General features: G+C 62.7%; 2 protein-coding genes across 12 annotated transcripts in view; one reads left to right on the forward strand and one right to left on the reverse strand.

The window, feature by feature from the left end:
- Positions 1–363: 363 nt before the first annotated feature.
- On the forward strand, positions 364–14,494 carry SSBP4 (single stranded DNA binding protein 4). 5 transcript variants are annotated; one of them, XM_036449880.2, is made up of 18 exons: positions 366–700; positions 7,205–7,277; positions 7,558–7,619; positions 7,700–7,784; positions 10,792–10,888; positions 11,275–11,339; positions 11,551–11,610; positions 11,700–11,760; positions 11,905–11,972; positions 12,044–12,111; positions 12,334–12,379; positions 12,464–12,499; positions 12,586–12,640; positions 12,725–12,795; positions 12,871–12,949; positions 13,679–13,707; positions 13,827–13,934; positions 14,303–14,494. In XM_036449880.2, exons 1-18 carry the CDS (start codon positions 642–644, stop codon positions 14,330–14,332), a joined length of 1,152 nt encoding a protein of 383 aa, XP_036305773.1. In that variant the 5' UTR covers positions 366–641; the 3' UTR covers positions 14,333–14,494. The 5 variants fall into 5 exon arrangements, with proteins under 5 accessions (XP_036305772.1, XP_036305771.1, XP_036305773.1 ...); XM_036449876.2 differs by lacking the exon at positions 11,275–11,339 and having other exon boundaries at positions 367–700; positions 10,792–10,881; positions 13,827–14,050; XM_036449877.2 differs by lacking the exon at positions 11,275–11,339 and having other exon boundaries at positions 369–700; positions 10,792–10,881.
- LOC118725799 (inositol-3-phosphate synthase 1) overlaps positions 14,446–27,540 on the reverse strand; it is a 71,119-nt gene continuing 58,024 nt past the window's right edge. For 2 of the 7 annotated variants that reach the window (XM_045585829.1, XM_036449857.2), the window contains 13 exons: positions 25,337–25,403; positions 24,915–25,086; positions 23,725–23,769; positions 17,598–17,762; positions 17,327–17,488; positions 16,960–17,092; positions 16,674–16,867; positions 16,348–16,497; positions 16,055–16,270; positions 15,771–15,935; positions 15,579–15,692; positions 15,271–15,488; positions 14,446–15,147 (listed from right to left, as the gene is read on the reverse strand). In XM_045585829.1, coding sequence (XP_045441785.1) covers positions 14,940–15,147; positions 15,271–15,488; positions 15,579–15,692; positions 15,771–15,935; positions 16,055–16,270; positions 16,348–16,497; positions 16,674–16,867; positions 16,960–17,092; positions 17,327–17,488; positions 17,598–17,762; positions 23,725–23,769; positions 24,915–25,086; positions 25,337–25,403 — 2,009 coding nt within the window. In that variant the 3' untranslated portion in view covers positions 14,446–14,939. Of the gene's footprint in view, positions 15,148–15,270; positions 15,489–15,578; positions 15,693–15,770; positions 15,936–16,054; positions 16,271–16,347; positions 16,498–16,673; positions 16,868–16,959; positions 17,093–17,326; positions 17,489–17,597; positions 17,763–17,997; positions 19,810–20,709; positions 23,131–23,724; positions 23,770–24,914; positions 25,087–25,336; positions 25,404–27,540 lie in introns of those variants that run through there. The other 5 variants (XM_036449858.2, XM_045585830.1, XM_045585832.1 and 2 more) reach the window with 5 other exon arrangements.

A 27,540-nucleotide genomic window follows, 5' to 3' on the forward strand; every position in this document is an offset into this window, starting at 1 on the left:
GTACACACACACACACACACACACACGGGCCCTGCACACACACACACACACACACACACACACACTAGCCTTGCGAGTGTACACACGCGCGCGCGCGTGCACAGAGACACACACACACCACACACACACTCACCTTGCGCGTGTACACACACACACACACACACACACGCCCTACACACACACACGCCCTACACACACATACACACATACACACAACACACACACATACGGGACACACACACACACACACACACACACACGCCCTGCGCGTGCGCCGGCCCGCGGTTCCAGCGGTGGGACCCGCCCGCGCGCCCGCCATCGCCCCTTTAAGAGCGGCGCCCGCGGGCGGCGGGAGGCGGCGGGCGGGGGCGCGCGCGGCGGGAGGAGGGGGCGCGCGCTTCCCGGAACAGCCGCTGTGGGAAGAGGAAGAAAATACACCGCGGCCGGAGCTGTGCCGCCGCCGCCGCCGCCGCCGCGCCGTGTGGAGCTCCCCCGCGCGGATGACGCCCGCGGTGCCTGCGCCGGGCGCGGGGCGGTGAGCGCGGGGCGCGGGTAGCTATGGCGACGCCGAGCGCGGCCCGCCGCGCCGCCTGACAGGTGTGGGCCCGGCGGCGGCGGCGGCGGCGGCGGCGCGGAGCAGTATGTACGCCAAAGGGGGCAAGAGCGCGGCCGTGCCCTCCGACAGCCAGGCCCGGGAGAAGTGAGTCGGGGCCGGGGGCGGAGCTCGCGGCCCCGGGGGTTCCGGGGGCCCCGCGCCGGCGCGCGCTGCGAGGGGCACGTGGGCGCGGGCCGCCGGACGTGAGGGACCCGAGTGCGTCCAGGGGCCGCGAGACTTGCGAGGGAGCGCGAGACCCGAGGGGCGCAGGGTGTGCGGGGCGCGGAGCCTCGGGGGGCGCTGGGGGCGCACGGAGTGGTGAGGGTTGAGGGGGCGGGCGGGCGGTGCGTTGATGGGGCTGCGGGGGCCGCGCCACACTCGAGGGGTGCGAGACGCCCCAGCGGCTTGAAGGACTGGGAGGTTTGCGGGGACGCGCGGGACCCGAGGGCGTGACTTTGGGGTGGGGTGGGGGATATCCGAGCGGACTTGAGGGTCGGGGAGCTCCCCGACGGCTGAACCCTGAGCGAGTGAGGCTGCGGCCGCGCGTGCGCGCGGGATGGCGACCCCCTCCGCTTCCCGCATCCTCCAGGGGAGTTTCCAGGACCGCTTGGCCGGCCTCTCTGGACCCTGGCAGCGGAGAGGGACCCCCTGGGAGCCACACGGCTCAGTCCTGCGGCGGACCCAGGAGCCCCTCCTCTTACCTGGGTGTGGCGTCGGAGCCTGGATACGAGGTGCTCTTGGGCTGGGAGGAGGACTAACTCCCAGACCCTGCGGGTGGGGCTGGTGGCCCTCAGAACCGGGAGCTCGGCCTGGGGCATGGCGGCAGCCTGGAGCTGGCATTGCCACCTACCATCTCTCTGCGGCTTGGGGTGCTCCCCTCGCCTAGGCTGTTTCCTTTCCAGAGAAATGCAAAAGTATTACATCAGTGCCATCTCTCAGGATGGGGGAGAACTTGAAAGGTGCTCGGAGCTGCGACCTTCCCCCAGCAAGGGCACCCAGTGCTGGCAGTTTTGCTCAGGTGCCAGGGAGAGGTGCCCGCAGGAGGGAAGGCTTCCCGTGGCTGATAGCCAGTGGCCTGGTCGCAGGATCCTAAGAAACCCAGCCGCCTAGAGCGGCCTTGCTGGGAAGCAGGCGGCCAGAACGGAGAGGAGGTCCCTGATGCCGCTCCTCGAGGGCCAGGCCGGGGGTGAGGAGCCCTGGGTGTGCGCTGGCTGCCCCCTCTCTTGTCCTGCACTTCTGCCGGAGCTGACAGTGGGACCGCCCCTCCCCTCCTCAAGGACAAGTCCATTCTCTGCCCAACTTTGGGGTCATCTAACCAGAAGGTGCTAAGGCAGGTAACTGTCCTTTCAGGCCTTCCTTGCCCATCCGCACAGTTTGGAGGTTGGCTTCCGTTTTCAAGCACCTTGAAGCACAAAGACTTTCTGAAACTGGCATCTGGCTCCTGCCCAGGTTGGGAGCAGGGCATGTCTTGGCATTGCCACCCCGTCCCTGGGGGTCCTGGTGTGTCCCTGGTCATCTTCTTACACTGGTTTTGGGGTGTGGGTAAAGTGTGGTAGTTGGGAAGGCAGGCCCCAGCCCTGAAGACTCCCACATTCTAGCAGAGAGGCAGGTGTCAAGTTACCTGGGCAAATAAATGGGAGGCCAAGGAGAGGGATGATCTCAAGATATTTATTCTATGAAGAAAGCAGAGGAGGAGAGTGACAGTCATGTGTGAGGTCCTGTGCAGAGACCTGGAGGAAGAGGAGGCGGCTGAGGGCACAGCAGGTGCAAAGGCCCTGGGATGAGGCCTGGCAGAGGAGCCGGGCGGTGCCCTGGGTGGAGGGAGCAGTCCTTGGCTCTGTAGGCCAGAGGGGCCTGTGTGTGTGAAAGTGGAGGGTGGCTTTATAGGGGGTCAGGGGTAGAGGCCAGGGGGTCTGGGGGAGGTGGGCACAATGACCTGGGTAAGAGCTGATGATGGCAGCTTATGTGTGGCTGTGCGGGGAGCAAAGAAAGGAGAGAATCAGAGATTTGAGCTGAAGGTAGTGGGGCTGGGAGTTGGGTTTCAATCCCATCAGTCATCCCAGCAGAGATTTGATTCCTTGAACCTGGCCTTGACTCTTGGCCAGGGCTGAGGTTATCTGAGTCCTGGTCCCTTCCCCCATCATCCCCTCACTCCTTAGCCTGCCAGCAGAGGGTCTCCGAGATGGGGGAATCTGCAGAAACGTCTCCTGTGGAGGCGAGAGATGCCGTGTCCCCTGTTCTCCAGCCTCCCCTTTGGCCAGAGCCATCCTGTGCTCACCTGTGCCTTACAGAGGGTCCTGGGGGAATGCTGGTTTGGAGCTGGGGTTCTGCTGGGAAAGGAAGTTTGGAAAACACCACATGGTTCCAGCCCCTGTTTCACCAAAGGGGGCGCCAGGGCCTGGGGAGGAAGTGACCTGCCAAGCTCAGGGAGAGGCTGGAGAGGGGACTGGCTGCTTCTGAAATGCGGGCCTTGTAGGGTTGTCACAGGGCCCGGGTAAGAGGCTGCAGGTAGAGGACCTGCACAGGCAGCCAGCAACGAAGCCACTTCCTGTCTCAGCCTCGGCTTCCTCCGCTGTGAACGGAGTGAAGGGGTTGCTGCTCAGGTCCCTGGCTCTCCTGGTCTGCGCTTTCCTCTCCTTCCTTCTGATCCTGTCTCAGGGTGGGAGCCGGGTCAGACGGCCTCGGAAGCACACTCTGCCGTGGGCCCCTGCCCTCAGGGATGCACAGCAAAGTCTAAAAGCACCGCGATGGGGCGGCCGGGGGGTGGGAGGGAGGCTGGGGTCCTCGCGGGCTCCTTGAATCAAGGCCCAGCCTGTCGTGTAAACAGTAAACATTGCGAGCCTGTGGTGAGGCCCAGGATGGCTGCCACCTGGAATGAGCTAGTGTTTGCATCTGTAGTTGGTTTTGGGTCTTTTTATTATCACTTTTTTATTATTATTATAATTCTTTTTACTGTAGAGAGAGAGGAAGGGAGAGGGGAAGAGAGAAACATCCATTGGCTGCCTCCTGCAACCTGGGTATGTGCCCTGAGCGGAAATCGAACCAGTGACCTCCTGGTACATGGAACAACGCTCAGACAACTGAGCCCCACAGGCCAGGGCCTGGGTCTTTTTAGCTTAGGGATGACGGTGGCAGGGATAAGTTGGAGGCCTGTCTGTCCCCTTTGCATTGCTCCACTCCTGCCTCCGAGGAGTGAATCGGGGGGAAGTGTCCAGGTCTGCGGGGTGTGTGTGTCTCGAGCACGCTGGCCCTGCCAAGCGGCTGTAGAATGGGTCCAGGACCTCAGCCGGGGTTGGTGTTACTGCGCGTCTCGCGTTTTCCTCCTGGGGCTGGCTTTGAGGTGGCACGTAGCCACGAAGAGTTTGTCTACAGCCCAGCACGTGACAGCCGCCCGTGTGTCTGTCCCTGCGCCCAGGGGAACCCTGTGTGGGCATCCTTGTTGGCACCGGTAAGAGGTTCTTGAGGAGGAAACTCCTGAGCTGAGTCCTGGAGGCCGAGCAGAGGCAGTGGACACAGCGAAGCCCCTGCGAAAGGGCTGGAGAAGAGGAGGCGTCTGGGAGGAGCGGGAGGTGGGATGGGATTTGTAAGGGGGTGGTTGTCCCTGGTCACTGGGTGGGAGGAAAGCTGTGGGCAGCAGAGCCCCCAGAGGCTGATGAGGGGGCAGGAGACAGCTGCAGGCCTGGCTTTGAGGTGACAGAGAGGAGGGAGGAAATGCGTGGGCTGGAGAACCCCTTTGGGGGGCATCAGTGAGAACGGGCTGGTCCATTAGATGGGGTGGGGGAGGGGGTGACACAAGGCTGTGAGTAGCTGGTCTCTCACTGCCCCCAGAACATGGGCTTCAAGGGGGGAGGAGGACACCGAGCAGGGAGCACTTGTTACCCAATTCCTGATAATGACGGTAATTCCTGGGAATTACGGTGGTGGTGCTGCATTTCAGTCCACACGGCTTTAACAAATCGCTGTGTCACCACTGCCCTGCCCAGCCCGAGTGCCCCCCCTCGTCCCCCTCCTCCCAGCCTCCTCCCAGACGCCTCCTCTTCTCCAGCCCTTTCCAGACGCTTCCCTGTGTCCACCGCCTCTGCTCGGCCTCCAGGACTCAGCTCAGGAGACCCAGCCTCCTGATGACCGAGCTCAGAACCTGGCTGGTCAGAGGCCGGAAGTCCTGCCTAGAGGTCCTGGAACAACCTGGCCAAATGTCCCGGCTTCACAACTTTTCACCAAAAACAAGAAAACAGCTCAGAATTCCTCCCTGAGACTCTGTCCGGGTAAAACTTAAAGTACCAACACTCAGAGAACTGAGCAAAACCGAGAACCTTCTTCGGCTGCTTGATGCTCTCTGCTCTTGGGGTAAAACCCCATACGTTTAACATCGAAGCAGTGCCCACTGCCCGTCTCAGTCCACCCCTCGTGAGCTTAGGGAGGGAAAGAGACCAAGTCCCTGCCCTCCCAGCTACATTTCTATGGGGGCTTCAGGCAATTGGCAAAAAATGTGTCAAGAGCCCCTGTCCTGTTTGGCTCAGTGGATAGAGCGTCAGCCTGCGGACTGAAGGGTCCCCGGTTCGATTCCGGTCAAGGGCATGGACCTTGGTTGCAGGCACGTCCCCAGTAGAAGGTGTGCAGGAGGCAGCTGATCATTGATTCTCTCTCATCGATGTTTCTAACTCTATATCCCTCTCTCTTCCTCTCTGTAAAAAATAAAAAATAAATCAATAAAGTATATATTTTTAAATGTGTCAGGTGGAGATAAATAAGATGGCGGAGGTCAGGTGTGACATTGACAGGTGACATTGGAGCCATGCAGGTCTCCAGGTGGAAGAGCCCCAGGCAGGGAAGTGGCCTGTGTGAAGGCCTAGCATAGAGGGTGGCCGGTGTGTGTGGGGGCACCAGAGGGTGTAGTGAGGAATGCTCTGTGTGTGTGTGTGTGTGGGGGGGGGGTCCTGTCAAAATTCAGGTAAGAGATGGTGGCCTGGACCAGGTGTTGGACCAGGTGTGTGTTAGAGATGGCAGGAGAGTTTTCTCCTTATGATTTTACCCACATTTAATAAGTGCAGCCATCTCGCTCTCAGGGGACAGTACGCACCACACCTCTGTGAGCCAAGGCCGAACCATCCAGGTTGGACCACACAGTGGAGGTGGGAGGCAGGGGCAGGGGTGGGGGAAACTGGTCAGGGCAAGTTGAGGTTGGGCCTTTATTATTATTTTTAAATATATATATATTTTTATTGATTTCAGAGAGGAAGGGAGAGGGGCAGACGCTGGAGATTGCTGGAGGGTGCAGCTTCGGAATCAGGGCTGGGGGGGCGGTAGTCCTGGGCTGGAGGCGCTGCCAGGAGGGTGAGGTGATGCGGTGCGGACTGTGGCCAGGTTCAGAGAACGGCTCATCCCCCTGGTCCGTCCTTGGGGCACACTGCCTTCCAGCTGACCCTGTAACGTGCCTCTTGTGTTGTTGCTGCACTGTTCCTCCTCACAGGCTGGTAGCCTCCAGGGGGCAGGGGTCTATAGTGTTTGCTACACAAGGCGGTGTTGGGCAAATGTTTGTTGAAAGGAAGAAAGGAAGGAAGGAAGGAAGGAAGGAAAGGAAGAAAGGAAGAAAGAGAAAGGGAGGAAGGGAGGACTGACGGAAGAAGAAAGGAAAGGACCCAGTGGAAAGCAGGCCTATGGGGCAGGACGGAGGGCTGGAGCTGTCAGGCGTCTGATGGTTAGTGCAGTGGAAGGCTTTGGAGTAGCTACGGGGCTGGATCCTGCCCCTCTGCCCGCTGGTGTAGAAGGCAGACGGGAGGACGCAGAGGTGGAGGCCGAGGATGGAGAGGCCTGGGAGGCCCGGGCTTCCCGTGTGGCCCGCAGAGGGTGCTGCTGGCAAGTGGCCCATGCTCCTGGGGTGGCAGCTGCTGCGTTTGTGTAGGGGGCATACCGAGCACTGTGGGTGTTCGGCAGCCGAGTGGAACTGCTGGCCCCATCTCACCGCCCACAGGGCCCCAGACTTCCTGGGGGCTGGTGCGGAGGTTTGGCAGGCAGAGTCTCCAGGAAGAGGATGGGGCCCAGGGACACGGGAGGAGGAAGGCCTCTGGGAGGAAAGCGGGGCCTTTGCTTCCTCCGCAGGCAAGGCTGGGAGGGAGGGAGGTGCGGGTGCTGAGCGTGGCTCGGGGTGCGTGCTGAGAGGCCCCGGGGAGCGCACAGTCAGGAGAGGCAGCCAGGAGCCCTTGCTCCCTGCAGAAGGCCTCCCGGGACCAAGGCCGCTCTGGGGTCTTGGCCCACACGAGGGTCTTGAACTGACCGGGATTGGGCCTGGAAATGCGGGGTCGGGGCTGCTGGCAGTGTTGCCTAGAGGAGGGCCCTGCAGTCCGGGTATTGATGGATGTGTAGGAGTTGGCCAGGCTGAGAAACTAGGGGGAGGCCACCTCCTGTGAGGAGTGGAGGCGATGGGGTATTTGGGGGACTAATGTGAGGCTGGGGGTGGGTGCAATGAGGACTCAGTGGGGGCCCCTGCCCCTGGTCTCCACCTGAAGGCAGGGGCCTGGCCTGAGAGGCCCCCCAGGAGCCCTGAGGGCGGGTGTGAGGCTGACCAGACCCGGGCCTCCCAGGAGCCTGAGCCGCGTCCCCTGCCTGCAGGTTGGCGCTGTACGTGTACGAGTACCTGCTGCACATCGGTGCCCAGAAGTCCGCACAGACCTTTCTGTCTGAGGTAAGCTGGCCCTGCGTTCCGCCTGCCCCAGGGCCCTCTCCTCCTGGCACCAGTCAGGGCTCCAGCGGTGGTGCCAGGTGTCCTCGCCGAAGGCCCCGGGACTGAGGGTTGGGGCGGGTCAGGCTCGGCGGCTGGCACAGAGGGCCTGCTCTCCGCGCCCCTGCCCTGGCTGTGCCAGCTGTCCCCTCCCAGCTGCCTTGCTCCGGACCGCTGGTCCCAGCCCCTGTTCCCTGGCCGAGGCGGGCGGCGGCTCCTCACCGGCCTTCCCTCTCCCGTGCAGATCCGATGGGAGAAGAACATCACGCTGGGGGAGCCCCCAGGCTTCCTGCATTCCTGGTGGTGGTGCGTGTGGGGCTGGCGTGGGCAGGCAGGGGAGGGGGCGGGGGAGGCAGTGGGAAAACCATCACCCCCTCTGCCCACAGCGTGTTCTGGGACTTGTACTGTGCAGCACCCGACCGCCGAGAGGCATGTGAGCACTCAAGTGAGGCCAAGGCCTTCCAGGACTACGTGAGTCCCGCCCCAGGGGCCCGGCGTGGGCAGGTGGCAGGCCTGGGGCCTGGGGCGGGGCGGGGCGGGGCGGGAGGGTGCAGGCTGAGAGCCTGGGCTCCTGTGACCTCCATTGGGCCTCAGGTCACTCACAGGAGGCTCATTGCACTGCGCTGGAGCCCCACACCTTCCCGAGGCCAGTCCCTCCCCGAACTCTTCACTGAGTCCCTGGGCCAGGCTAGACAGCCTCCACCACCACCTGCCCCGTCCCCTGTCCCCCGCCACCCCGCCTTTCTGACCTCCTGGGGCGGAACCGAGCCAGGGTTCCCGGGGTCTAGCTGACAGCACCCAGACCTTCCTGACCTTGTTCTGTGGCTGGGGCTGCTCACTCACCGCTTTGGCCTCAGTTTCCCTCTTGGTTGATGGCGGGAGGGGCAGCACCAGAGGCCTGTTTACTAGTAGAGAGCCTGGCGGAGGAGTGACCTGAAGGGATGGGTGGCATCAGGAGGTGCCGGTGACAACCCTCTGCCTTACCTCTTCCCTGGGGCTCCTCGGAGAGGTCAAGGGCAGACCAGGGAAGTCTTGGGAGGCCCTAGGCTGTGGGCCCAAGGGCTAGGCATCGACTCAGCCAGCTTCCCCTTCTCCTCCCTCCTCCCTGTGCACCCAGCTGGTGCCCTCAGCTCTTCCCCTCAGGCCTCCCAGGGTGTAGCTGCCCCCACCTGTCTCTCTGCAATGGCCCCTCAGCCCAGGGCTCTCTGCAGGGCCAGAGTGCAGGAGGGGGAGGGGTTTACATGTCCCTGAAGCTGCCCCTCGTACACTGCTGTTCGCCCCATCAGGTCCCTCTGTGCATTGGCCGTGCCTGTGTCCAGGTCTGCCAGACCTGGGGCTCGGGGTCTGCGGCTGTGTCCCTCCTCGGGGCCATTCCCCTCGCTGCCCGGCCCCCACCTGAGTCTGACGACTTCTGGTGCCTCCGGGGAGGATGACACTAAGGCTCCACGTTGGTGTGTGTATGCTTCCCTCTGCGCACCAGTTACCATGGCAGCAGGGCGCCTGGGGGAACCCGAGTAGGCACAGCAGTGGGGGTGCAGAGGGTGATGGGTCCCTGCAGCTCCCACTCTAGTTGGAGACATCTTGCCTTCCTTCCTAGGGAGCCTCTGCCCCCCCCCATACACACACACACACACACACACACGCACGCACGCACGCACGCACACACACACACACACACACACACACACTCCTCCCTCTCGCCAGGCCCTTGGAGCATCTTCAAGAAACACCAGCTAGTCTGCTGGCAATGCTGGCTGGTGCTTTTGGGATCCAGGGAAGCTGTGTATTAACCCTTTAGGGCACATGTGTCAAACACAAGGCCCGCGGGCCAAATCCGTCCCGCCAGGCCTTGCAATGTGGCCCGCACCGCACTGTCATCACTGCACTCCGCTGTGTTTCCATCACAATGACAGTTTATGACTGTTCAGTAAACCATTCGGCCCGCGATTTAGGCTGGATTTTAGATTTTGGCCCCTTCTCTGATTGAGTTCGACACCCCTACTTTAGGGCCTAGAGCTGGGCAGGCACAGGGGTGAAGGGAAAACCGTATCTTTCCCCTTGTGGTCCTGAGTTCTGCTTGCAGTTTTCCCCGCCACCGCCCTCTCCTCCCTCCCTGACAGGAAGTGCTCTGGCGCCTGGTGTGCCTACGGGGTGGGCAGTGCGGGTGGACAGACCCAGAGCACGGAAAGTGCCCCCTACAGCCATGAGGCGGGTGCCTGCCAGAGGAGCTGCTCCCGGCTACTGGGCCGTGTGTGCGCGGCCCTGAGGGAGAGGCGGGGCCCCAGGGGCCGAGCGCGTTGTCTCCCCCACCCCTGCCCTCAGGTGTGCTGGGCCTGGAGGCTCTGACCAGCACGCCCGGCCTGGGGCCTTTGAGAAGGAGCAGGAAGGGTGCCAGGCTGCAGTTTCGCTCAGGGAGGGGCATGTCTTCAGGTGCCCCTGGCCCCGCTCCTTGTAGGGCAGGAAGTGTGCCCAGGCGGCTGCAGTTCCACTCATTCCTCAAGGGGAACAGCCGGCTCCCCTTCCTCCTGGGGCTTGGGGGAGGGTGGATGATGCAGGCAGACTGGAGTGGCTGGGCCCCCAGAAAAGTGCTCTCTACTCCATGCCCTTCCCTATCCTTTGATGTGTCCCCTGTGCCCTGTAGACTAGCCTTCCATCCCTCCATCCCCTGCTCTGTGGGCCCCAAAAAGCTGACAAGCCTGACCAGAGGAAGAGTCCTGTCAGCCTGCCCCCGCATTTCTGCCCTTGGCCCACAAGATAATGGCCCTCCAGCACCTGGCCGTCTCCCCTCCTCCATCTGAAGAGGGTGGGGGCCTGGAAACTGGACCCAGAGAGTCCAGTCCTTTCACGGCGGAGGGGGGCGCGGGGCGCGGTCTGCACAGCTGCTCTGAGGAGGAACCTGGGGAGGGAGTTCCATCTTGAAGCTGTTGACTGGCTCTTTGTCTGTTGTTCGGGGTGCGCCGGGTAGAGCTGGGGGTCCAGCTAAGCTGCCTTGCCAGCCAGGACGCCAGGCGTGGGGAGGGGCTGGGGAGGTGGGGACGGTGCCCCTGCCAAGAGGAGGTGCATTCAGACGGAGAGAATCAGCCTGTGCTGGACGCTGAGTGCACGGGTCCTGGGTGGTTGACATTTTCAGACCTGCATTCCTCAGGCGTGGGGCTCAGGGCTGGGAATCGCCGGGTCCCGTCCTTCGTCAGGACCTATCTGGGCTCAGCCCGGTGTGCCCTGCCCACCTCCAGGTTTTCAGGAGCAGCCGGAGGCAGAGCCTCCTCGAAGCCACCCAGCTCACCAGTCTGCGGGCTTGTTAGGGTGCTGAGCTGGGGCAGGAACGGGGGCAGCAGTTCGGCCTCCCAGGACCCCAGCCATCCTCCCCTGCGCGGACAGAGGGCCAGATGGCCTGGGTGCCCTGTTCTGGGGGATTGGCTGTTGCTGAGGGGATGCTGGGGCAGCACCGGCCTGACCAAACCTGCTCCCCACCCTGCAGAGCGCGGCAGCCGCCCCCAGCCCTGTGATGGGGAGCATCGCCCCCAGTGATGCCATGGCAGCCGGCCCCATGGCACCCGGCTTCTTCCAGGTACTGGGCTGGGGCGACTCTGGGTGCACATGTGTGGGAATGACAGGCACAGGAGCTGGTGGGTGTGGGTCCCCCGTGGGGGAAGCCCGGGGCAGGCAGGCTGGAGCTGGAGGGAAGGTTGCCGTGGGGCTGCGGAGGAGGAGGGATGGGAGCTCTGCACACCAGGCCTGTGTGTGTGCATGCACAGTGCCCGGGCCCACAGAGCATGGCTCTCTGAGCCACAGGTTCCTCCGGGACCCTCCTGGAGGGGACTCCTCAGTCCTGCAGACAGGTGAATGGCCACCCTCCCCCTCCCCTCCAGTTCCCCTCCCTCCCCACACCGAGCAGGGCCTCAGGAACAGCAGGCTCCGGGGGACTTAGCTCTTCACAGCCCACCCGGTTCTGTCCTCCTAGGGCCCCCTGGGCTCTCAGCTGCCCCCCCAAACCCCAACGCCCCCATGATGGGGCCTCACATTCCGGTAAGGACTGTGACTCCCTGTCCCTTTGCCCACGCATATCCCCTCCTCTGAGCTCACACACACACACCAGGAGCTCGCCACTCCCCGTTAGTTGGCTAGGCCTGGAGATGGGTAAGTCGGGCTCTGGGCCTGGGCACAGCAGGAACCAGGTAGCTTGGGGGGCGGGGGAGTGGGTTAGGGGAGGTGCTGACTCCTGGCCCACTTCTTCCAGCCCTTCATGTCCCCGAGGTTCTCAGGGGGCCCCCGGCCCACCCTGCGGATGCCGAGTCAGGTGAGAGCGGGCAGACAGACCGGAGGAGGGGGCGGGAGGAGCTGGGGGGCTAAGGGCGCCCACACATTGCTGCCACGCCCCTTTTGCAGCCTCCTGTGGGCCTTCCTGGCTCCCTCCCGGGTGCCATGGACCCCGCCCCGCGCATTCAGGGTGAGTGGAGGAGCACCAGCTGGTGTTCACCACCAGGACCCCAGCTTTCACGCTCCCTCCCTGCTGCCTCGCTGTCCGCTGTCCGCCCCCCCAACCCCCCGAGTGTGTGTCCCGTCTGAACCACCCCCCTTGCTCCCGCCCCAGGGCACCCGAGCACGGGCCCGATGCAGAGGGTGACTCCTCCGCGGGGCATGGCCGGCGTTGGGCCCCAGGTAAGGGGGGGCCGGGGGGCCTCAGGGGCTCTCCCCTCTTGGCCTGCACTCAGGGCCCTCTCCCCTCACAGAGCTATGGAGGCGGCATGCGGCCCCCACCCAACTCCCTCGCTGGCCCGGGCCTGCCCACCATGAACATGTAAGGCCCTGGGGCCCCCACCAGCTTCTCGGGCTGGGTTAGCACAGCCGCCTGGGACACCCTTTCCCACTGTTGGGTGCGAACTCGAAGGCCCGAGGCCCTGAGGGATGGGCTGGGGGAAAGTCCACATCTGGCGTTTAGGGGGCCCGCGGGGCGGGGCGGGGCGGGGCGGGGAGGAGCACTGCTCGTCCAGCTCTAGGCTCCATCTACCCTCTCCAACAGGGGCCCCGGAGTGCGCGGCCCGTGGGCCAGCCCCAGTGGCAACTCGGTGAGTCGGGGAGTGGGGCAATGGGTAGGGGTGAGGTGTGGGGGCAACAGCTGGCGGACTGCTCACGGCTGCCTCTCTCCCTAGATCCCCTATTCTGCCTCCTCCCCTGGCAGCTACACGGTGAGTGGGGTCATGGGGCCAACACGGGGTAGCTCAGTGGGTGGCAGGAGGGGCCTTCCTCATGCTTTGTCTGCCTGTGTGTGCAGGGACCTCCAGGAGGCGGGGGGCCCCCTGGGACGCCCATCATGCCCAGCCCTGGAGGTACGAGGGCCAGGGCGGCGGGGGGGAAGGGTGTGCCTGAGGGAGGCTGCTCACCTCCAGGCCTTCCTGCATCGTCTTCCCCAGACTCCACCAACTCCAGCGAGAACATGTACACCATCATGAACCCCATGGGGCCGGGCGCTGGCAGGGCTAACGTAAGTGCTGAGTTGTGGGGTAGAGGCTGTCCTGGTGGCAGCTGGCCGGAGTCCCACACCACCCCTCTGCCACAGTTCCCACTGGGCCCAGGCCCCGAGGGCCCTATGGCGGCCATGAGCACTCTGGAACCTCACCACGTGAACGGATCTCTGGGTGAGTAAGCGCCTGGGTGGGCACCACCCCCGCAGGCTGCCCTGCTAGCTTCAGGCTCTCACTGAGCGCCCTCCCCCATCCCTCCCCCTCCCATCCCTCCTTCTCCCCCATCCCTCCCCCATCCCTCCACCTCCCATTCCTCCCCCTCCCCCACCCCTCCCACACCCCTCCCCCTCCCTCATCCCTTCCCCTCCCATCCCTCCTCCCCCATCCCTCCCCCTCCCCCTCCCCCATCCCTCCACCTCCCCCATCCCTCCACCTTGTAGGGTAGGGGTGTCGAACTCAATCAGAGAAGGGGCCAAAATCTAAAATCCAGCCTAAATTGCGGGCCGAATGGTTTACTGAACAGTCATAAACTGTCATTGTGATGGAAACGCAGCGGAGTGCAGTGATGACAGCGCAGTGCGGGCCACATTGCAAGGCCTGGCGGGATGGATTTGGCCCGCGGGCCTTGCGTTTGACACATGTGTTGTAGGGGCATGGGGGGGCGCCCTGAGCTTTTCTGGGCGACCCAGTGACTTGGGCTGCACTGGGTGAGGGTCCAGTAACAACCATGGGGACGCGTGGCTACCAGCACTGACACCCCTCCAGACCCTCCCTCCAGACCCCAGTGGGCTGAGCGGAGGGGTTGGGGTAGCTGCGGGGAGGGGGTGGGGAGGTGGAGTTCAGGGAAAGGTCAGTGGCCGGCTCAGACGCTGAGCCCTGTGTCCCTGTGTCTGTCGCCCACAGGCTCGGGCGACATGGACGGGCTGCCGAAGGTGAGGGCGGCGCGCAGGCGGGGCCGGGGTGCGGGGCGGCCGCGCAGGGCTCCCGGCGGCGGCGGCGGCGGCGGCGGTGGGGGTAGGCCGGAGCCTGCGCTGACTGCGGCCGCCCCCAGAGCTCCCCTGGCGCCGTGGCCGGCCTGAGCACTGCCCCCGGCACCCCGCGGGATGACGGCGAGATGGCGGCCACCGGGACTTTCCTGCACCCGTTCCCGAGCGAAAGTGTAAGCGACTGCGTCGACTCCCCCCCTGCAGCGGCGTCGGGCCGGAGGGGCCTGGCGGGCAGGCCCCGGCGGGGCGGCCGGGGGGCCAGAGCAAGACCGTGACCGCGGCGGGCCAGGTGGGGGGGCGGCCGCGGCATCCTCTCCCTTCCCCGTCCCCTTCCCGACCCGCCCGCTCTCATGCCTACCCCGCCCCCACCTGTGACCCCCGCCCCAGGGTGGCCTCACCTCCCTGACTTGGATTCCTGCTCCTACCCTTCTCCACCGATGCCCCACCCAGTCCGCGCCTCCCTTCTCCCCGGGGGGCGGGCCCCAGCCTCGGCGGGAGCTGAGCCCCTCCCCCCTGCGCGCCACCCCTCGTCTCTCCGCAGTACTCGCCCGGGATGACCATGAGCGTGTGATGGGGCAGCAGCCCCTTGCCCAGTGCTGGCCGCCTCCTCTGCCCAGAGCCAAGGGCTGGGGTGGTCTGCAGGGGGGGGGTCTGAGGTCACGCCTCGGGCAGTCGGACTCCTGGTCAAGGCTTGGAGGCCCCGCATGAAGGACTCATTTTATTAAAAACAAAAACGCAAGGACCTCAGAGATGCTCTTTTCTGTATGGACTCCCCCACCCACCCACCCACCCGTTTCTACTTTGTCCTGGGGGCCTCCTCTGGACCTCCCTTCCCCCGGACAGGAAGGGTGAGCACCACCAATAAATGTAACTTGTTTTGGTTTTTGGTATTTGGCCTCAAGGTTCCTTCATTTTGGCTTGTAGCCACATCCTTCACCCTGGGGTTTCAGCCCCACCTTCGGGGGGTTCTGGAAGGTCCCTGAGGATTGGGACACAGTTTTGAAGGGTAGGTGAGTCTTTGCCAGGTGAAAAGGTGGGGGTGGTTAGGGTTAGGTCACAGTCCCCCGAAACCCACAGGAGTGGCTGACAGTGGCAATGCCTTTATTGTCTGGGAGGCCTGGGAGGGTGGACCAGAGGGGCAGGGGGGAGGAGCTGCTGGGAGCTGCTCGGCCACTGCCTCAGGCGCTGTGCACCTGCGGGTGCCCGATGGCATCCTGCGGGAGCCCGATGGCATCACCAGTGCAGCTGTCGGGGGCCGGTGGTGCCAGTTCTTTCTTGTAAGACACGGGGCTGGCGGTGGCCCCAGGCCTTACTCGCTTGAGGCAGGGGCGTTCCATCTTGTGCTCCAGAAGCATGTGGTTCTGCGGCGGGAGCCCCACGCAGGCCCTGCAGGACGGAGGGGATTCAGCGGGGCCTCCGACCCCTAGCAGCCCTGTGAGCAGCCCTGCCTGAATGAGCATCAGACCAAGGGTGGCCCCCTCCCCAGGGGGGCACCCCAGGGGGGCGCACCTGAAGATGTTCTCGATGCAGCTGCGCTGTCGGAAGAGCGAGTTGACCACAGGGCTGCCCGTAGGAGCCAGCGGTGCCTTGAAGAGGAAGCCGAGCAGGGACAGCACCGGGTGGAAGCCCTGAGGCTCCAGGTCCAAGTCGGTACAGAAGCTCACGCGCTGGCACAGCTCCGTCAGCAGCACCAGGTCCAGCATGATGGGCGCGGCCAGGAGCGAGTCCTGCGGGGCCAGTGGGTCAGGGGTGGGTGGCGCAGGCAGGCGGGGCGGGGTGGGGGGGAGGTCCCACTCCCGTCCCCACGCATTCCACACCTCACAGGTGTTGTGCAGCACCAGCGTGTTGGTGCCGCCCAGCATCAGCTCCGATGTGTACTCGTCCATCGCGCGTTTGCTGTCGCCCACGTACGGCACATACTTGATAACCACCTGGGGGGCAGAACGGGGTCACACGGACGGCCCTCCTCTACCAGGTGCCCCCCGCCCCCCCGCCTGCACCCCACACACGCAGTGGTCGGGCTCCTCGCCGGGCGCGTAGAGCACCGGGTTGCTCTGCACCATGTCGTCCACCACGCTGCTCTTGGACACCTCCTTGGAGCGGAACTGCGACGGCGCCGACAGGTTCTGCCCGTCGTTGTTGCCCAGGTGGTTGTAGCTCACGATGGACATGGGCTGTGAAGACAAAGGCCCGTGAGGACGCTGCAGACCCCACGATGGAAGAGCGACCCCGGAGCCCAGAGCTCGGGATTAGCCCCCACCCCCTGAACCAGCTATCCCCCAGGCCTACCCACCTTGAGGCCAGAGCTGATGAGGAAGTCAACCAGCACGGACTTGACCTTGGTCTGGCCTGACTTGAAGTCGTCTCCGCCCACAAACACGCGGCGCTGGGAGGCGAGCTCGAGCGCCCCGGGCACCAGCGTGTTCTGTGGGGACCCGTTGAGGAAGGCGCAGCCCTCCAGGATGCTGGCCACGGCGAAGAGCGTGGAGGGCGACACCTCCAGTCCTAGCTGTGGGCGCGGGAAGACGGTCAGGGGAGGGGTCCTTGGGGCCGGCCCTGACCGCGCTCCGCTCTGGGTGCACCCACCTGAATGGTACGCAGCAGGTTTTCCGCGGTGTCATTGAGGCCCGGGACCAGCTCGCAGAAGCGCTCCGTGTTTGCTGTCCACAGCACAATGACTTTGTCCAGCCCCGCGGAGGACCGGAAGTCACGGATGTCCCTTCGGATCTGCTCCAACTGGGGGGGAGGGGATTGTACAGATCCCCTGTGGAGCCCCGGCCTACTAACCTCCCCGAGTGCAGAGGCCGGGACCCTCGGGATGGGGGCACGGGGACAAAAGGAGGGCAACGAGGGGCCAATGGGAAACAGGAGGCAGGGAGAGGGGCCAACGGAAGCGGGAGCAAGTGCTGCACCTGCTGCGCGCGCGTGCCGGGGATGAGGTTGTCCGCGCGCCCGCTCTGGTTGGCGGCGATGAACTCTGGGATGTAGACGGAGGGCCTGGGGCGCAGCGTCTCCATGTGCGGCCACAGCTGTTCCTGCAGCCCCCAGTCCAGCACCTGCGCGCGCCGCATGGCCTCCGCCAGGTTCAGTGAAGAGATGTCCCAGCCTGGGGGTGACCCTCAGGGTCAGCCAGGTCCCACAGCTGGTCCCCTCTGCACCCCGCTTCCCGCCCCAACCCCGGCCCAGGGCCCCGCCCACCGTCGAACACCAGGTCGTCCGGCGACACCATGGGCAGCAGCGCGTGGAAGGGCACGAACACCTCTTTGCCTTTGGCATCCAGGCCCAGGTTAACGGTGCCCGCCTGCGTCAGCGAGCCGTAGTAGTTGGCCTCCTGGGGGCGGCGGAGGGTGGGGGTGGGAACATGGGTGGGCGTGGTGTGAGCCTCCGGAGTGGAAGCTACTCCCCCGCTGGAGGTACCTTCCCAGAGCCCGTCACCCCCTCAGGCTTCGCTCCTGAGTCCCCGCCCCCGCGGAAGCCCCTCCCCGTGGACCCATCCTCTCGGAGCCAATCTCCTGCTCGGGCTCCGGCGGAGCCCCGGTGCCGCAGCGCCCCGTTCGACCCCCACCTTGCGGCCCGTGCGGGTGGGCCAGGACAGGCGCAGCCGGTTGGCCAGCACGGCGGCGGTGAGCGTGGAGCCGTTGTTGCCGCCCCAGCCGACCAGCATGACCCCGAGCCGGGGCACCTGGCGGGCGGTGCGGAAGGTGAAGCGCGTGGCTGCGGGGTGCACCTGAGGGCGGGCGGGGGTCCAGTGAGCCCGGAGCCGCGGACGTTGGGCAGTCCCACCCGCTCCTGGCTCTCTGGGCCCCCCGGCCCCCGGCCCCCGGCCCCCGGCCCACCTTGAGGACGCCGTCCTCGCGGCTGACGCTGGTCGTCCGGTACTCGTACTGCGCCTCGATGGCCTCGGGGCTGTACACCACGTCGGGGCTCTCGACCACAAACTGCGCTGCAGCCTCCATCGCAGCGAGCTGGGGGCAGGGGGACACGAGAACAAACCGAGTGTGCTTTGGTTTTCATATTACTGATTTGAGAGAGCGGGTGGGGGGGAGGGAGAGAGAGAGACATCGATTTGTTGTTCCACTTACGCACTCATTGATTCCTGTGTGTGCCCTGGCGGGGACCGCAGCCTTGGCGTGCGGGCACCACGCCCTAACCGGACCCGCACCCCACCAGGGCCCCACTCAGCGCGCAGAGGCAGTTGAGTCCCTGGACCCGCACCCCATCCAGAGCCCCACTCACCGGCGCAGAGTCCGTTCAGACAGGCGCTGAGCTCAGGGCGCTGGAACTCTGAAGAAAAGCGCCCCGGCCCCGCCCTCACCCCGCCTCTCGCTCCTCCCGCGCTGGGGAGAGGGGGTGGGGGAGGGCCGGCAGTGGCCTTGGACTCGGGTTCGAGGCCCTAGAGCGCAGAGCCCAGGAGGCTATCATTCGTCCGCCCCGTCGGGCGCTGGCGGGCATTAACATGGGCTGTAGACCCACCCGGCCCCAGCACGGGGTGCACGGATTCACTTCTCACCACAGCCCGTGAGGGAGCCCAGCCTCTTAGCTCCCTCCATTTCACAAAAGAGGGCATTAAGGCTGCAAGTGAGCACCAGGCCCCAGTTACAAAACAGGGTTGCTGAGTCTATGAGAGTAGGTGTCCCTGGGTTCAAGATACTATAGGGGGAACTGAGGCAGAAGACTGAGCTAGGACTATACCTCAAAGCCAGACACTCTTGCAGCCCAGGCTGCTTCCCCTTCTTTCCTCCTTTCCTCAGTAACAGCCGAGCACCGGGCCCTCTAACGGTTCGCGGGGGTGGGGAGTGGGGGCGAGTCCTGGGACACCACGGTTCCCAGCGGTAGGCGGCCTTGGCAGGGCCAGGTTGCGGAGGGTGGCTGTTGGGTGGGTGAGGGAGAAAAGGGAATGGGAAGGACCCAGCCAGCCAGCTGGGGAGGAGCTAGGCTTGCACACCACCGCGTCCTGCTAGCACCCTGTGATAAGGGAGCGTGGGAACCTGGTGGGCAGGCGGGGGTTGCTCCCCCAGGAACTTTCCAAAACAAGCAGCCTCCTCTGGCTGAAAAGTTTCCACCACTGGAGCTGGCCCAGAAGGTGGATAGCTGGGAACTTTCGCAGGAAACATGGTCAGGGCCTGATCTTGTGGGGACAGGCGGCAAAGCTCTAAGCCCGGCCCCAGGCTTCGCTCTCAAAGGGCCCCAGTGTGGGGAGTTGGTAACGGACTAGAGCAGCAGTCACCAACCAGTGGTCCACCTCACTGGTGTTTGTGAGGCCTGACAGGCTGGCACCCACTGGACTGAAGCATCCCCAGCTGGAGGGAGCTTGGAGGAGGGCTGGTCAGGGCGGGCTGCCTGTAGGAGGTGACTACTGGGGGGGGAGGAGTGTCTTCAGATCTGAAGACATCAAGAGATATGAAGAGCTGCCCAGACAAAAACCTGGGGGAGTGCATTCAGGAGCAGATGAAGAGGCAGCTGGGGAGGGAAGGAAGGTGGTGTGGGGACCCAGGCAGGCCTCAGGGCTGGGGACAGACTATGGTATAAGTGTTTGGGTTTTGTCCCAGTTCCTAGGCAAAGCTTGGGTTTGATCATTAGCCAGTGACTTACTCAGTGATGTAGCATCCATAAAACCCCCTTACCCACGGAGCACGGGTGAAAACACGAGGTGCTGGGAAGGTGGCCCACCAGGCGGGCATAGAGCCTCGTGCTGGTCTCCAGACCTTGCCCTTGCATCTCCTCCCTTGGCTGTTGGTTTTCTGAACACTGTGAGCCGTTCCAGAAAGTCACCAAGCCTACAGGGGCTGTCTGAAAGCCCAATTTACAGCCAGTTGTTCAGAAGTAAGGGCGGCCGGGGACTTGTGGCTAGTGTCTAAAGTGGGGCGGGGGCGGTCTGTGGGACTGAGCAGCTTAAGCTGTGGGGTGTGATGCCAGCCCCAGAAATTAACTGTTGGACGTTCAGTTGGAATCGGAGGATCAGAGGGAGCTCGCACCTCCAGGCCAGACATGTCATGGGACTGTGCAGAGAGAAATGCCCCAAAATGCAGCCCTGGGGAAGCGGGCATTCTTAGGCAGCGCGTGGGAGGTGCCAGGAGGCTGGTGGGGCAGAGCCGGCCGGCGGGCTCATGGAGGGGCAGTGCTGAGGTTAGCAGGAAGCAACTGGGACTGTTCCTCCCTCCCTCTGAAGGTGACTGCAAGGGCTGCTGGGTATGCAGCACCAGCCGAGTGCTGCCTGGAGGCAAGGTGGTGAGCAACTGGGGACTGTTCCAGACCCGACCAGTCTCCGCCAGAGACCACCGTCTCCTGAGGGCAAGGTGGAGCTTTCTTGATCACTGCTGCATGCCAGCGCCCAAGGGGCCTGTGCCCAGGAGGGGCTGTGGGGTCTGGGTGCTGGTGAGACGACAATCAGGAATGTTATCTAGTGCGTGGCAGGAGGGGGTGGGGAGCATCAAGCCCCTCAGCCATGGTGGTCTGCAGGCGTGGGGGGAGACTTTGGGCCGTGGGGAGTGGGGGACTGGACTCGTGGTGTCCTTGATTTAGGAAGGCTGGTCAGGGAACCAACTGCCTGTAGCTGCAGCACACTAAAGAGGTGATGGCCAGGGTGGCGCCAGGCGATGTGGGGTGCTATGGGCAAGGCTGGCAGAGGCAGGTGTCAGCCTGGGCCTTGGGGTGTGGAGACAGGGATGGCCATGTTAACCCCTGGAAGAATGTGGCAGCCAGGCCAGTGGGGAGCAGGGTACATACTCTGCCCTGCCAGGCCCACCTGACCTCGCCTCCACACCCCCGATTCCTGAGCCTCCTCAGAACGCAGGCCAAGGTCGCTGGCCAGCTGAGGCTTACATCCCTGACCCCTGGACATTAATCCTGGTCTCACTCTTTATCTGTTTTTCCCTCCCAAAATAAACACACCCCCACCTCCGCCAACCCCACCATCCTTGGAGCCCAGGATCTCCGTCTTTGGCTCACCTGGAACATGGGTCAGGGACGAAATCCCACTGCTGTCCTGGGCCTGTGGGCCTCCAATGGACCTTAGCTTCCCTGTGCTCAGTGGCGGCATAAGGGAGACCCCAGAGTGCCAGCCCTAGGAGGAACTAACAATAAAGTTACTCACCACTGTTTTCACCACTTGCAAGTTGCTTACCCAAATAAGGGTGCTCTCCTTACCCCACATGGTGCTGCTGGAGCCTGGGGGACTCCCTGCTTGGCACAGCCCACCCACTCACACCTGCTGTGGCTGCCACGGCCCTGCCTCCCTGGTTCCTCTTACCTGTGACCAGGCGGTCTTAGCCTCCTGCCCTGGCACCCAGAGGCCAGGCTCCACCTGCTGGCTTCACCAGGCTCACCCGCTGCCAGCGGTTCAGGCAGGCTGTCTAGAATGCCTTCTCTGCCCCCTCACCATTGTCTGATCCCAGCCCGGCTCCACACAGGCCCAGGGCCACCTGGCTGTGACAGACACACCAACACACCCATGCAGCCTGGGCTGCTAGATTCAGTTCAGTGAAATTTATTGTAGGTTGAAAAATCAGCATTCACCTGTTTAGTGTACAAAAAGGACACTAGATCTTTAAGAAAATATTAGGAAACTGAAGACGTGGGTGCTTCTCATTTGTAACATTTTGGCAAAAGTGAAAAGTTCTTGTAAACACCAACTCCATGGCTCAAAATAGTTTTCCTCCACAGTACAACATTAAAAAGAAAAAAAAAAAAAACTATCAATAAGTTAAGACCATATTTAATCAGCTAGAACTTTTGTCCATCAACCCCCAAAGCACAAAACTTTTCTTAGCTTCATAATTCCTGAAAAGGAAGAAAAACAACAACGAAAATAAAATTCAATTGAGAGTCTGCTGACCAGGTTCCCAGGGCAGAGGGCTGGGCCTCCTCAAACATCCCTTGTCGCCAGGCCGCCTGTCCACAAACACAGCTGTCCGCACAGCTTGGGTCCCGGGTCTGCTCAGCCCTTCGCCCTCTGTGTCCCAAATGAAAAACGACGTAACAGCTAGGAAAACATGAAGGATGAGATTCCTCGGTGCTGACCCAGGGCCGTGGAAGAGACTGTTGGGCGTGCAGGTTTCCCAGGAACCTGCTCTTTGGGAACCATCAGGAGACACCCCGCGGCCCACACACAGCTGTGAGTGACCTGGGGGGGTGGGGGGCACCCCACTGAAGGTGGCTCTCAGTCTTATGTACAAACCTCAGACCCCTCCACGCCCTGGTGCCCGGGGCACCACGTACACACGGCTCCCGATGCTCTGGAGGACACTATCCTAGGCACAGTGACTAAGCAGCAATTGGGGTATCCATACAGCCTGTGCTCACTCTCGGAGGCCCCCTGACCTCACCAACCCCAGCCCCTCCCTGAGTGCATACCCCGTGATGGCTCTGCTAAGACGACCCCAGGACCCATAAGGGGACTGAGGAATGGAGTGGGGTCTCAACAGTACAACATAAAAAGCAGCAGCAAAGGGGAAATTGAGAACATGGAATAAAGTCCAGCACTGTAGCTGCATAATGAGCTTGTAGCACAGAGAACCCCAGAGCCCCAACAGCTGAGGCCCTGAAATAGGGGGCAGGGCAGGGGCTCCCCCATATGCTCTGGGGGCCAGCTGGAGTTCTCAAAACAGGCCTGGGGTTGACCTGCCTGCACACCCCTTAGAGAGAGCCCACCCTTGCTTGGACCTAGAGGGCCCCGCCAGGCACTCGGCCAGAGCCCAGCATGGAAGAGGGGACCAAGGCCGACCCCCTGCCCGACTTCCCCATGGCATCTGTAATACTGCAGAAAGGACTCAGGCAGCGCCTGGACTCTGGGCGTCCAAGGAGGGGAGGCACAGGTTTAGAAAAAAAGATGCTTTCTCTTTCATACAAAAATAGACTCAAGTCTCATGAGCAGTAGCTAAAAGTGGCTGTCTTTGTATAAAACTAGAAAAGGCAGGCAAGCCAGCCAGTCTTCTGGTGAGAGGAAGCTGAAGCCCGTGGGCTGCAGTCAGCGAAGAGGTGGGCTTCCCGGGAGCTCGTCCTGGTTGGGGCTATTCTGGAGGTACGGGGCTCAGGGAAAGGGACACCCCACCTGGATCTGGGCCCTGTGGATGCCAGGTCCGCAGAGCCTCCCCGAAAGCCGGCGTTGCTGGCTCAGATAAATGTGTCTTCCTCGTGTTTATTTTGTTAAATAAAAAATTTCCCCTTTTTTAGCTCTCCCCGCCCCCAAAGCCCCAGCTTCCTCGCCATCCAGAAGGTCAATCCAGGGAGGGCGCTCCTGCCCTGTGGCTGGGGCTAGGGCCAAGGCTGTAGCTGCCGCTGGTCATACTCGGCAATGAGCCTCTTGATGTGGGCCAGCTTGCTGTGCAGGTACTCACAACGGTGCTTCTCCTGGCTGTAGTTGGTATTGGTCTGCAAGAGAGCAGCAGTGTAAGCCAATCCTGCAGCCACTGTCATGGGGAGCATGGCTGTAATGGGAGCTGTCCTGTGTGAAGATGCTAGCTACCTGCCACCTCAGGCTTCCATGGCTCCTGCTTCCAGGCCAGTGCCCTGTAGCAGGTGGAACAGGGACCCCTGCTCCACCTTGGGCCAGAGCCCTCGGCTGGCTTCCCTCCCAAGCCCCAGGCCCTACCCTGGGAAATGGGACCGTGGCCAGGATGCGGGTCTGAGGCAAGATCAGCAGAAGCCTGGCTGAGCTAAGGCCTGGCTGGCAGGGAACCAGCTGGCATGCAGACACAGGCATGGCGAACCCACAGCCAGTGGCCTTCAGAAACAAGAGCTATATCACCCTGGCCGGCATGGGCGAGGAGCTACCTCACGTATCTTCAGGGACCCCAGGCCCCGAGCCCGTGAGGCGGGCGCCCTTGCCAAATTAGCAGCTGAAGCTTGAACTCTCCTCCTCTCCCTGACGTTAGGGGCTGTTCACCAAGCAGGGGAAAAGCTGGAGGGCGGTACCCGGAGACAGGCTGCTGCCCACCCCCTCCCCACAGTGGGGTGGACATTTACCTTTTTGATTTTGCGATACTCCTGCAAAATCTGCCCGCGAGTAGTCTACAGGAAAACAAAAGAAAGAAAACAATGACCTCACCTGCAGGAAGCGCCCAGTGAGGGGGTGAGGTGCCTCCCTGATAACCCACGACCTGCAGTCACTGCTGGCCTGGGGACAATAGTCTCCAGCGGCCCTGAGGACTGACCTAAGCTCAGAGGAGGAGAGGCTGCGGGAAGGAAGCTGGTCCAGGGGGCAAGGTGCAGCGGGCCAGGCTCAGGGACAAGGCAGCACAGGGGAGGGGCCAAAGATCAGGCAGATTCCCTCCTTTCCTTGCACCCCAGCTGGCCTGTCCACTGTTCAAGGCTAAGCACAGAGGCCCCTGACAACCTGGGGTGCAGGGAGATGCGGGGGCATGTCCACACAGGAGCAAGAAGGAAGGAGGATTGCTATCCTGAGGCCTCATCTGTCCCAGACCCGCAGGGTCCCCGTCTCTCCTCCTCCTCTGGAACCAAAGAGGCCTGGCCGGTGGAGACAGACCCTGACCCCCGATTAATTAGGGTTGGCCCTGTAGTCAGGTGACCAGCGCTAAAAGGTGGCTCAAAAGGGAGGCTGGTGTTCTAGGGCTGGAGACCAAGACCCTCCACTGCAGGCGCTCCCACTGGAGGCTAAGGGAGATCACGTGCCAGGCCTGCCATAAGCACAGGTGGAAGCCACAGGGACACACCTCCCCTCCCACTTCCCACTGCGGCTCTGCCGGTGCACAGCGGGGCCACGTGGTGCAGTGGCCTGGCCTTTCCCCTCCTGGCCGGGGTGTCCCTAATGTGGGTAGTGGGCTGCAGAGGATCCAGGCACTCTCACAGGCAGGACACAGGTGCCGCAACCCAGTGTCCCTGCCTTGGCCTTCTGGTCGCTCTAAGAAGCATCCCTGCCTCCGGGGCTCACGTTCCACCTGCAGAGTTGATGCCAATGTCCTCATTGCAGAGGAGGCCAACGAGGCTGAGAGCCTTCCGTCTCCCATGGCAGAGCCCAGACCCAGGCCTGAACCAAGTGACCAGCAAGGGACGGCCACCTGCCAGTCCACGAGGGATCAAAATGCTGGCTCAGGCCCTCCTCACCAAGGGCAGCAGACAGGTTTGGAGGCCGTGGGCTCAGCTGGACCGTGAGGAACAGACCCATCTCCCCGGGGGGGCGCCGCGGGGAGCTCTACCTCGTACTCCTCGGAGCCCTGGGAGAGCTGCCGGAGCTGGGCGTCCAGCTGCGTGAACCGCCGTGTGATCTGCTCGATGCGGGCGTGCAGGTCTCGGTACTCACTGTACTCCGCGTTGAAGTCATTCTTGTAGCTCTGGCGCTGCTCTGAGGAGGAGATAGTGGCATATTTTCTGGAAAAGGGAGAGAATGGCGGGGCTCAGGGGCTGCTGTAGAGAGGCTGGAGTACCTGTGGCTGCATAGCCAGCCGCAGCCAGGAAGAGCCTGGCCTAGAACAAGCTGAGGGGATGGAACTGGCACCCAGGGACTTGGACTTAGTCCTGCCACTGCTTAGCTGCAGTGCAGGAGAGGGTAGGGGGTGAAGGGGAGAGGCAGGGGTGAAACTCCTGGGAGAAGAGCAGCCAGGCGGAAGGAAGTACTCACAGCAAGTAGTCTGGTGTCTCTGAAGTGGACGTGGGGACACTTGAGCTGTTGCAGGTCCCATTTAAACCTACAAAGAGCAAACAAGATCTGCAAAAGGTTCAGGCTTCATTGCCTGAATGACCTGGAAGGGACGGCAGAGAGGCAGTGAGACTGCAGGACGCTGCTGGACCCAGAACCTCTGCCCTGCCATTATGTGGGCGTGCATGTTCTCAACCACAGCTGTGGGGGTGCAGAGCAACCAAGTCCCTGAGGTGTTTAGTCTCCAGCCATAAAGGAGGAAGTCAGACGGCGCCCGGGGGAACCTTGAACCTGCCTGCACACCTCTCTGCTGAGCTCCACAGGATGCTCCCATTCCTCCTTCTAGACGGCAGACTTTGGGACCCGAAAGGGCAGCCCCAGGACAGGGCCGGGCCAGTCACGAAGGGGAGCACCCCAGCTCGTCCCTGTGGTGGGGACTGAGGTCAAGGGACCAAGGCCTGCCTGGGCCATAGTCAACTCAAGCTACAATGGAGTCTGTCTACTCCTATCTTTTTGAGATGAAGAGGTTTTATCACTTTGTGAGAGGAGAGCAGTTTGCCAAGCCCTCTCTTGGTTTAACATTTAGATCACATGTGTCAAACACAAGGCCCGCGGGCCAAATCCGTCCCGCTAGGCCTTGCAATGTGGCCTGCACCGCGCTGTCATCACTGCACTCCGCTGCGTTTCCATCACAATGACAGTTTATGACTGTTCAGTAAACCATTCGGTCCGCAATTTAGGCTGGATTTTAGATTTTGGCCCCTTCTCTGATTGAGTTCGACACCCCTAACTTAGATGGTAGGCATCTGGGCACTAGGCCACCTTGCAGTACATCCCCACCTGGACCTGTGAGTTTTTAACCAGAGGCCCAGTACATGAATTTGTGCGCGGGTGGGTTTGGCTGGTCTGCCCCAATCAGGGCCTATTGGGCCAGGCCCGTGGGGAGGGGGGCTGCCCCCTGGTCTAACTCCTGGCTGGGGGGGTGATTTTTATTGTATATAATGAGGCTGTGTTCGCCTGGACTGAAGCCTGATGGACATATATGTGAGGGTTTAGTCCACATTCCCAGGACCCATGCCCAGCACAAGGCAGGCCTCTAGGGATGTTTTGCATTGAGGCTCCGACTCCTGCTGGAGTACTGGGCCTCCCTGGTGACAGCTGAGGTGATTCCTGCCATGGAGCCTGTTTCACTGACAACAAACCCCATAGCTGCTCCTCAACCCCCACCTCCACCTGTCCCCTTTCTTAACCCCCATCACTCCACCAGCTCCTCCTTGCCTCCCAGGACAGGGTCAGGGGATGTGTCCATGAGTTCACACTCAGGCCCTAGAGGAAGCCAAGCCGCCCGCCCAGCAGACTGGCTTTCCCAGCAGACTGTGGCTTCAGGAGTGGCCCACGGCCTGATGCTGTTCGGGGGGGGGGCACGGGTCCCAGGAGTGGTCTTAGCACAGGGTGATGCTGAAGGTGCCAGAGAGCAGCTGTGGGATGAATGGGGGCCACAGGCTGGGGCTGGGGGAACAGTGTCACCTGCCGGACAGGCGGGGGCAGGCGCCTCTCGGGGTCAGAGGTAATCATTAGATGGGGCTGGGACAACAGGGTTAGGCTAGGGGTCAGTGGTTAAATCAATGCAGAAAGCTTCCCCAGGTGCTGGCCTGGGTTCTTCTTCGGAGTTTGAGGGGCCTGGAGCCAGGGAGCCTCGCACTGTTAGGGGAAGTATGTCTGCCTGCACAAGCACAGCACATCCCATGCCCAGAGCAGCGCGGGGCGAAGAGGGTCTGAGCACACCCACAATTGTTATCATTTGGTTAACCTGCTAGATGATCACCAATGCCAGACACAGCTTCTGGTGCTCAGCCATCCCTTTCCTCTTCCCGGTTTGCCGGATTCTAAGCCTTCCTTTCTTCCTCAGCCTGGGGACTGGGTATGAGCTGCCTGGCCGACTCACAACAGGCAAGATCTGAGCCCCAGGTGTGTGGGGCCAACCTGGGCTACAACTTCCTGGCCCCCTTCTTCCTCCTTCCCAGGGCCCTGCCAGAGGCACCAGGGTCTGGCTTCTCCCATGGGGAGGACGTGCCATTGGACCAGGCAGCTGGGACCTGTCTCCCCGGCCCAGGAAGTCAGGCCACCTTCTCCAGTCTGTCTCCCCAGATGTTGGGAAGCCCGGTGGCACAGCAGGGCTAAGAACC

Source organism: Pipistrellus kuhlii, unplaced genomic scaffold (assembly GCF_014108245.1).
Source record: "Pipistrellus kuhlii isolate mPipKuh1 unplaced genomic scaffold, mPipKuh1.p scaffold_m20_p_21, whole genome shotgun sequence".
In the NCBI taxonomy this organism is placed as follows: domain Eukaryota; kingdom Metazoa; phylum Chordata; class Mammalia; order Chiroptera; family Vespertilionidae; genus Pipistrellus; species Pipistrellus kuhlii.

What these genes read in the sequence shown, in the direction of transcription:
- SSBP4 (XM_036449880.2), top strand. Translation starts at nt 642, where the DNA reads ATGTACGCCAAAGGGGGCAAGAGCGCGGCCGTGCCCTCCGACAGCCAG. An exon ending in TTCCTGCATTCCTGGTGGTG is followed by an intron (nt 7,620 to 7,699) that starts GTGCGTGTGGGG and finishes CTCTGCCCACAG; the next exon opens with CGTGTTCTGGGACTTGTACT. An exon ending in TGGCCGGCGTTGGGCCCCAG is followed by an intron (nt 11,973 to 12,043) that starts GTAAGGGGGGGC and finishes CTCCCCTCACAG; the next exon opens with AGCTATGGAGGCGGCATGCG.